The following is a 10,152-nucleotide window of genomic DNA, read 5'->3' on the forward strand; positions in this document are numbered from 1 at the left end:
CCATGTTGTGAAATCCTTGTGGAAGTTTCAGCGTCATAACAGATATGTTATTGAAGTTATTGAACTTTTTTTTTGTTTTAAAACAAACGTAATAATCAAATTACTTTGTACTTTGTAAGATAGTCAGCATCTGATTTTACGTTACACTTGGAAACAGTCCTGATTTTGGATCTTATAGTGATTAAGATCAGGATCAGGATCAGGATCCTGGCCTGGTTTTTTTCATGGAGACCTGGCAACCTTGCAGGCCAGCTAGCAACAGCACACAGTGAAGGTTAAACATGTACACAAGAAGCCACTGTTAAAGTCTTGTGCAACTGCCCTGTTATGTATACATAGTGGAACAACACATTGGCCAACAAGGTCTGATTGCTAGAAGTCAGGTCTTTTTCAACCAGAAGGCTGAATAAAGTCTCCGAGTCTGTTGACAAGAAATAATCATGATAATCAACAATAATCTCCAGGAATTTCTACAAACACAAACCCTTAATCATCTGTGCCATGCAAGAACATTACATACTGTGCTGTTTCATCTCACATCCTGTGTGCGTTACTGCACAAACAAACCAACCACATTTTCACTGTGCTATGATTTTCCGCCTGTACTGTATTGTGATTGCGAAAAAGCTTTTGGTTTAGTTGTCAGTTGTTTGTTTTTTTCTTTCTCATGCAATGTTTCCCTGGCAGGAGGCAGCATGATTGAATTCTTTGTTCAAACAGGGAACACATCTTACATTCCAGTTCACGATTAATCTTCATACCGGTGTCCGGTGGGGTTTATTTTTACAAGAAGAGTCAAACCAAAGTCAAGGCACGATCCAACCAACAGACCACAAAGCATTAAGCAGATTTGGATCGATCCGTCTGTAAGCAAAGCGGTGAAGAGTACAGACAGACCACAGTACACCATTCCAACTAATTTGGTCTGACTTTGCATTTTCTGACTTTTTGGCTGTTCATAGAAGGTCATTCCTCAGATGTATGCTTGTCAACAGCATCTGTTGTGTTGAATTTAAACGTTTTGGTGACGTCAGGGGACTGCTGGAACTTTGGCAGCTCTAGACCCTATATAAACACGTTCGAACAGAGTGAGCTCCATGGAGTGGAATAGAAAAGGGGGAGGGAAAAATCTAAGTGTCGCGATAAGATACCAGAATGGAGGTGTTTATTTAAGTGGTGTCATGTCTCTGACACGTACTGACACCATTCTGGACGAGCTGCTTTTTCTGTTTTGGTTGGATGCACGACGAAGCCTTAAGAGGGGTAAGATAGGAGGAACCGAAATAGCTGTTCTGATAACTTTTGGACAGTTTGACCCAAGGATTAGTACGCTTCTTTGTCTTGCTCCTGAGCTGCTATACTGACTGCGTTTCATTCCAATCATGAGTAAACCGGTGACTCTGGCCACCTGCATTGCCAAGATGTACGAAGGTGCCAAGCTGGACAACTCTAAAGCTGCATCTGGAACACCAAAGAAGACCAATTCGACTCTTCTGGGCAGTCTGGGTCACATTGAAGAGAAGATCAACATCCTGGAAGGAAGGGTTGAACAGATCACAAACACGCAGAGTTTAATGCTTCAGAAATTAGAGACAGTGTGTCATGGAATGGGAGTGTTGGAGAATAACTTTGTGCAACTCAGACAAGACAGTGCTGTAGGACAATCTTTTATAAAAGCTCCTCTTAGAGAGGAAGGAGTGAGGGACTCGGTCGTGATCGCAGAGGTCAGATCCCTGTGTGAAGAAACGGTGGCACTGTTGATGACCCTGAAACAAGAAGGCCAGCTGCAGAGGAAGAAAATCGAGGGGATTGAAGGTTCAGTGTCCACCCTGGGGAAAGTGCTCGGGTACGTGGGTGAAGCCTTTCGCAGCTCAAAGATAGTGGAGTTCATTCTCAATGGTGTTGTGCCTTGGAGGAAGCAAGGCCTTCTGGAAACAACTGAGGAAGAGGTTAGTGAGATTTGTGGCATCTTGGGAGTTGGTCTGAGGAAAGTTTTTTTTAAAAATGAAATCTTCGGCCTTTGCTTTATTCTTGAGATTTGGTGAGTCCAAGTTCCACTGGAACATGTTTAGCAGGTCACCACTGTGTCACACAGAGAAGCTTCAGGTTTCATTTGCCATTGCACTGGATATGTTGTTTAAGAACACTGTCTTTCTCCTGGTACCCTGGAGACACAAGGTCCTGGAGACACAAGGTCCTAGAGACACAAGGTCCTGGAGACACAAGGTCCTGGAGACCCTGGACCATTTTCTTTTCAGTCTTTTCTTTTGTATTTTGTTATAACAGGCAATTAAATCCCCTCTGACACAAGCTATAATATAATTTGCTGGAAGCTTGATTCTGATTGGTCGATTTTGAACAGTGGATTTATTTCCTACTGAATAACAGATGCTCAGAAAGTAGTTCAGCTTCAAGCACAGGTTTACATAAATGCTCTTGTTATAACGTTTTATCGTTTTTATAGCAACAGCTCGTTCGCAGGGGTGTGTGTGTGTGGTGGATGAGACATATAAACAGTGTTTTAATATAAAAAAATTTATATAATCATTGTTGTGATGTCTCCAGTGTCACTGTTTTGTACCAGTTAGATGTAAAGCTGTAACTCTTCAGGAAATATGATATTATAATATGATATGAATATTATCTCAAGAGAAAGAGAGGGAAAGACAGTTTGTAGCTGCTATAATGTAAGTGAAAATATGAGTTCATTTGCTTTACAGATTTTTCGTTATTTCTGCTTTATACCAACTAGCCGTCATTGATTATTTCTCTATAACACCATGACGCTAATGTTTAATTCGTTAAAGGCAGGGTCTCTGATTTTTGAATGCCAATGTTGACGTTTGAAATTACCAAAACAAACACGCCCCTAACCCAAATGGGTCCCACCCCTGTACTGATAGCTCCGCCCACACATACATACGTAACCCAGGCAAATTTATTTGTTTATTTATTTATTACAGGGACAATGCATATTGCAATATGCCAGAGTTAGCCAGATGGCTATTTTTCACCAGTAGTCCCTAAATAATGGACAGAAATGTGTCTTTATCATAGCTGAAGGGAAGAACAATACGATTGCAGATAAACAAACAAGCAAAAATGCCACACAAGCATAATGATGTAAAGGACAAAGGCATATATTAGTTCTGTGTAACAAAGCAAAACCAACGTTACTCACCTATCGAGAAGGAAAAAAGTGCCTCGGCATCTTAAGTAAAGTCGGCCACATATTCACAGGTCTGAGTTTCCCGAGTCGATAACTCCTGAGCTAAACGCTGTTACTACACAAAACGCGGTTGTAGCTGCCTCTCTACATTACTACGATAGAAAAGAGGTGTTATTTGTGTAGTAACAGCGTTTAGCTCAGGAGTTATTGACTCGGGAAACTCCAACCTGTGAATATGTGGCCGACTTCCTGCTCCTTCAGTTCTCTCCAGCGCTGGAAAGCTGATCCTATATTAACACGTCCTACTTCTTGTCCTTATCGTAAGTCTTTCTTCTCTTTCTTTTTTTGTTTTTATCCTCCATGTCGATGTTAAAACCGCTTTTTGCTAACGTCACACATGCGCACCGAACACTCTCTCCGCCCATATTGACAAGCCCCGCCCCTTTCTGCTCATTGGCTACACGTTTGTTTAGATTTTTGTTTATTATTCGGCCCGACCCGGTTTTCTGAAGCATTTCTCAAAAATCGGAGACCCCGCCTTTAACGGACGTAGCGCATTATCTGACGTATTTGTTTCCATCGTTTGCAAAATTCTCCACCGTCTCCACTGCTGATTCTAATGCTTCTTTGTAATTGACACGTAACTGCACTCGACAAGAAAGGTTCTTGCAGTTGCTGATTTTAATTGTTAAGGATTCATTTTTTAAAAGTTTCCCCAGTTCACCAATCTAATTACTCTGCGTATTCTACTTCCTCTGGGTTTGATCTTGGCAAAAGAACAGCAAAGGGCTTCGCTCTAATTGCCTGATGTGTGGTCATATAGCGTAACCACATTCTTAAGTGGAGTGTGTGACAAGGCCAGCCTGGAGTGCTATAAACACTCGGGGGAAAATTATGTAGAAATTTGACTGGAAATTGTGACAGCACATAATTTGTTGCTCAGCTGTAGAAAGAAAAAGAGAAGAAAGAAAGCGTTAAGGAACATTTTCTATATAACCCATTAGTGAAATTTCCCTGCTGAACCTTCTAATCGTGGAAGCACACTTATCTTACTCACTATATACTGTATATTCACACACACGCACATTATACAGTCTTTTTGTGTTGTTGTTTATTACTCATCTATGACGTTTTTATCATCGTAGGAAGACTGACAGTAGAGGATGGATAATATACTGTAAACAAACATCTCCGGAGTCATTTTTATTTAAATGATGCCCGAAAATTGCTGATGTATTTCTGTATTTCTGTAACGTATTCCCTATACGCCTTTCTCTTACAGCGTAAGGGGAAATAAATCTAAACGGCTCTACAGATTAAAACCAGAAACGCATCAGAAGGTTTCTTTTTTCATCCAAAAGCAATCTGTGACACCTTTATACCTTTTCCCTTTTTTTTTTACACAGAAAAATACATCAGACGGTGATGCCACGAAGACCAAAAGCTCTCTCTGTCACACAGGAACTCAGGCTCCAGAGGAAATTAATGAGCAACCTGCAGGTAGGAGATGGAGTCTATCACCAAAGTCTGCTGCACTGTCAGCTTTCTCAGAGGCAATGCTTTTTCATCCACCTGGACGGCTTCCATAGGAAAATTCTTCGTTCGCCAGAAATACAGCTCGTCCCGGGCATTTTGAGTCAGAAATAAGACGTGTTGATGACGGGATAATGACGGAATCTGCTATTTAAAGCTATAAAGTCTTATGAAGCCAGTGTTGGTATCCAGTGGAGGCGGAGTAAAGCATTTGTAACGGCTGTGAGGCTTGATTGTTAAAATAAAAGGGACAACTCCGTTTTACAAAAAGAAATGTGTGGTTTTCATAATAAGTCATTTGGAAACTCATGAAGAGACAAAAATTGTTTCTCTCATGTCTAACGATTTAATTCAACTAGGTTTCAGAACTGAAAATAAAAAATTGTCAAAACTCTTTCTTTAATTTGACAAAAGTTTCTGTGACAATGATGAAATACATTTTGAGGATGGTTTTAAAGGGGAGCAGTTTGTATTTAAAGTCCTTAGGGGTCTGATTTTATCCAGAAAGTTCAGATGTGGGGGGGGGGGGCATGGTGGCTTAGTGGCTTAGCACGTTCGCCTCACACCTCCAGGGTTGGGGGTTCAAATCCAGCCTCCACCTTGTGTGTGGAGTTTGCATGTTCTCCCCGTGGTTTCCTCCAAGTACTCCGGTTTCCTTCCCCTGGTCCAAAGACATGCATGGTAGTTTGATTGGCATCTCTGGAAAATTGTCCATAGTGTGTGAATGTGTGAGTGTGTGAGTGAATGAGAGTGTGTGTGTGCCCTGTGATGGGTTGGCACTCCGTCCAGGGTGTATCCTGCCTCGATGCCCGATGATGCCTGGCTCCCCGTGACCCGAGAAGTCCGGATAAGCGGTACACAATGAATGAAAGTTCAGAAGTGGAAGATTTTCATTCCAACCAAACAGAAGTCACACCTGAGTCTAGTGGAAGCCAAGAAGATCTAATTAAAAAGGTGGAATCAGGTGTAGCCCCTGCTTGATTGAAATAAAAAACGGCACACACACACACACACACACACACACACACACACACACACACACACACACACACACACACACACACACACACACACACAAAACCTCCGAAGCATAATTTGGCGAAATCTAAATAGGAATAACTTTTGTGTAAATACTGGCTAAAAAGTTTGATAACTCCAAATTAGCTAACTCAAATTTTATTTTATTTTTTATAAATGAGCAGCATACAGTACATTCCTACAAGGTCTATCTCTAGGTTTAGGACTGTTACTAACAAATTAACACTCAAAGGTTCATCACTATAACACTTTTATTGTATTTTACTGTATAACTAGAATTCAGTACCAGTGCTTGACCAAAGCCATGTCCTACGTGTCTGTTAGCCTTTCACACAGCTCTGCATGTGCACAGAGTTGCCCAGTGATAACACGAAAGGCAGCGATAGACAAACCGCGACGGGAAACTTTGCATGCAATGCAGGTCCTCTGGAAGGTTGGAATTTGTCATGTGACACCTGCAGTAGAGGAAACTGTGTCCCACTGACACACACAGAAAGAAGAAAAACCTCACATGGCAATGTAAAGGTGCTTTAAGCTCAGCTGCTAAAAAGATCTGCTACAGAGGTTTTAGTCAGATTTAGTGTCGCTCACATCGTGCTCGCATTTTTAGATTGTTCTGAACATCAAAGATAATTGAATCAGCAGCAGAGATAATTATAACATCAGTGTAACAAACACAATATTTATTGACAGAGTAATGAATGACTGAAACCACTAGACATCTAAGTTGTAATGTATTTCCTGTAATAGGTACAATTTTAGGTACTAAAACTGACCTGTATAATAACGTCAAATTTATTTCTAACTGGTTAATCAAGCAACCTTCAGGGTCTAGAAGAATATTAATTAAAAAGTAATAGAAATGTAAAAGAACAACAGGACTGTTGTGTAGAGTAACTATATTGACGTGTTGAGTAACAGGACTGACGTGTAGAGTAACTCTATTGATGTGTAGAGTAACTATATTGACGTGTAGAGTAACTATATTGATGTGTAGAGTAACTCTATTGATGTGTAGAGTAACTATATTGATTTGTAGAGTAACAGGACTGACATGTAGAGTAACTATATTGATGTGTAGAGTAACAGGACTGACATGTAGAGTAACTATATTGATGTGTAGAGTAACAGGACTGACATGTAGAGTAACTATATTGATGTGTAGAGTAACAGAACTGACATGTAGAGTAACTATATTGATGTGTAGAGTAACAGGACTGACATGTAGAGTAACTATATTGATGTGTAGAGTAACAGAACTGACGTAACTATATTGACGTGTAGAGTAACTCTATTGACGTGTAGAGTAACTATATTGACGTATAGAGTAACTATATTAACGTGTAGAGTAACTATATTGATTTGTAGAGTAACAGGACTGACATGTAGAGTAACTATATTGACGTGTAGAGTAACTATATTGATGTGTAAAGTAATTATATTGACGTGTAGAGTAACTATATTGATGTGTAGAGTAACTATATTGACGTGTAGAGTAACAGGACTTACGTAACTATATTGACATGTAGAGTAACTATACTGACGTATAAAGTAACAGGACTGACATGTAGAGTAACTATATTAACGTGAAGTGTAACTATATTGACGTGTAGAGAAAGCAGGACTGACATGTAGAGTAACTATATTCATGTGTAGAGTAACTATATTGACATGTAGAGTAACTATATTGATGTGCAGAGTAACAGGACTGACGTGCAGAGTAACAGGACTGACATGTAGAGTAACTATATTGATGTGTAGAGTAGATATATTGACGTGTAGAGTAACTATACTGACGTGTAGAGTAAATATATTGACGTGTAGAGTAACTATATTGACATATATAATAACTATATTGACATGTAGAGTAACAGGATTGACGTGTAGAGTAACAGGATTGACGTGTAGAGTAACAGGATTCTTATAACTCTTGTAACTGAGGTTAAAATGATTTTCACTCTGTGACTGATTCCCTTTTCCCTCTACAGTCCCACACAATCAAGAGCAGAAAATCAAGTCTCTGGCCCTTGGTTCTTCTCCAGCTATAACAGAAGAGGTTCAGGTACCTAAATCCCAGCGCAGGCCGAAGGAGGTGACACTGAAGAGCAGAGAGCCGGGTCGAGTCCAGGCCTTCGCTCCCGAAAGCCATAGTGACTCGGACGTGGCCGAAGTGAACGCAGATGAGATTGTCCCTGCCACTGCAGCTTCTCAGCTCGAGAGGTAAGCGTGTAAAACCGAAACCTTTCAGGCTTGTAGAACTGATTCTCCTAAACCTCAGGTGCTGCTGGGTTAAAGTTCCTCCTCGTCTGATCTCACACACTCGGTTTAGCTCATCAGCTGCTAATCACTTCCTTCATGTGGTCAGTCAGGAACGAGTAAGCAGGGTTCAGGGGGTTTCCTTCCTGGTGGGATTTAGAAAAGTCTAGATTGGTGTTTTACTTTTAAACACATGCTAATAAGACTTTCAGCAGTGTTGCATCACGTTACAGCGTGCTCGGATTTTCTTAAAGAATTAGTGGGATTTGGTTTTAATGGTTTTGGTTGAAATGAACAGAGGTCTGGAACATCGGAAAAAAAACATTAACGTAATTACATCATTGGTAAACGTGAGGGTAGAACTTTACTCATTAAACAAGGTCAGATTTATATATTTGTATTTTACTAATTAGATCCGGTCATGGATTGGAGGAGCATCACCGGATCTTTTTTCTGACCTTCAGTTTGGTTGATTCTACATTCAGCCTCTGATTTCAAGCCTGTATTCATGAAGACCGAATGAATGAATGAATAAATAAATAAATAAATAAATAATGATCTCAGCTCCAAATTTAGCTTACAAATTTCTAACTATGAATCATGTCTTAAGAGTGATTCAGGACCAGAGCAACTCTGAACAAGGAAAATACAACTTTTTATCTTAGAGAGGGGGCGGGGCTTAAGCTGTTACTAGGTGACACATTCTTTTAAAGACTGTGATTCGTTGTTAATAATAAAAAAAAAGGACTTTTACAATCTGGTCTTTTATAAACCTTCACTTTGTCTCTATGTTAAGATATTACAGTCTATATGGTGTAGGGATTACGTTCGTGACGTAGAATATATATATAAAGTCTGAGATGTTATCTGTAATCTGATTGGTCACATAAATATTCCCTACACGATCTAATCTGTATCGTCTTATTAACTCACTCTCATTATTAAATATCGTATACGACACATTTCTTCTTTCAGCCATTTTCTCCTCTGATAAAGAAACTCTTCATCCTCTTAAAGTTCTTCTTACTCCTCCTAACGCTTTTTGACCTTATGAGCTCTTTCAAGGGTTAAGATGCTTTATGAAGCACTTTTATCTTTACTCAGATCTTCTGATTGATTTTAAGAATTTTCATGAATGCAGGACCTGGTCTCTTTTGTTACATGTTGCTCTCTGAGATGCTTTTCAGCTCATCGCAGATGTACGTAGTGATTATTTTGTGATCAAAACCTTTCAGTCCTTTCAAACCAGTATGAGGTCGAAGACCAGGACATTTCAGAAATGCTCAAATTGGGACAAATGCACATGGTGAAGTCACTGAGATCACTAAGATGTTTTATCCCCGTTCTGATGTTTGATGTGAACACCAAGCGGAGTCAAGAAGCTTTTGTTGTCAGTTCGACCATATACAGCCGACACAGTACACTATATACATGGTGAAACTGACCGTGTGGTTCGAGCTGTGCATTGCTACGCTGTGCATTATATCAGCTGAAGCTCTTGACCTGCATGCTGTTGAAACCTTTACAATGACCCGGCCGTGGGGCTGACTTGAAAATGCAGCCGTGGCAATTTTGATGGTCTCTTATGAGACCAGCTTTAGAGCTGTGAAAGAAAGAGAACGATTGTGTGGTTTGGTTTTAAAGCGAACTGGAACCGATGTCTCGTTTAATTTTGTATTTATAGAATGTTTTTTGCTGGCGACCTTTTTTGTGTTGTTTATGGGTTTTGTATAAATATTTTATAAAATAGCTAAACTGTTTAATCGCTTTCATTAGAAAGTAGTCTGGCAATTAAGCAGGCTTTTGTCCTTCAAGCAGGTTTTCTAGATTTTTTACGAATCGAAGTGGCTACGAGCAGTACTAATCATATGGATCTCCCTGTCTTTTTGGACCCCGCCCCTCTTCTGCTGTAGCACCGAAAGGGTTTGCATCACACTGTCTTGTCATGTAATTTATGTTTTTCAGTACCGTGTCTTCACAAATGTTGATTCTTTTCAAAAACTATTTTCAGTCTGGGATTACTGGGGTGTTTTTCTCCCATTCCTTATTATTTGCTTCATGTAAAAGCAGTTGCAGGGGTAAAAAAAGTTGAATAACTATTAAACGAGGGGATGTAGGTAAGGGGCGTTGTAACTAAGACCGGGCGCGTACGGAGG

At 39.9% G+C, this 10,152-nt stretch overlaps 1 protein-coding gene across 1 annotated transcript in view; it reads left to right on the forward strand.

Annotated features, from left to right (window-relative positions):
- The first annotated feature begins 1,105 nt into the window (after window positions 1-1,105).
- The window catches only part of mylk3 (myosin light chain kinase 3), a 48,494-nt gene continuing 39,447 nt past the window's right edge, over window positions 1,106-10,152 (forward strand). Inside the window, exons 1-3 of the mRNA XM_047801027.1 lie at window positions 1,106-1,949; window positions 4,576-4,669; window positions 7,729-7,960. Of these exons, the coding sequence (XP_047656983.1) occupies window positions 1,383-1,949; window positions 4,576-4,669; window positions 7,729-7,960 (893 nt within the window). The 5' untranslated portion in view covers window positions 1,106-1,382. The remainder of the gene's footprint in view (window positions 1,950-4,575; window positions 4,670-7,728; window positions 7,961-10,152) is intronic.

Source organism: Tachysurus fulvidraco, chromosome 1, assembly GCF_022655615.1.
Source record: "Tachysurus fulvidraco isolate hzauxx_2018 chromosome 1, HZAU_PFXX_2.0, whole genome shotgun sequence".
Classification (NCBI taxonomy): domain Eukaryota; kingdom Metazoa; phylum Chordata; class Actinopteri; order Siluriformes; family Bagridae; genus Tachysurus; species Tachysurus fulvidraco.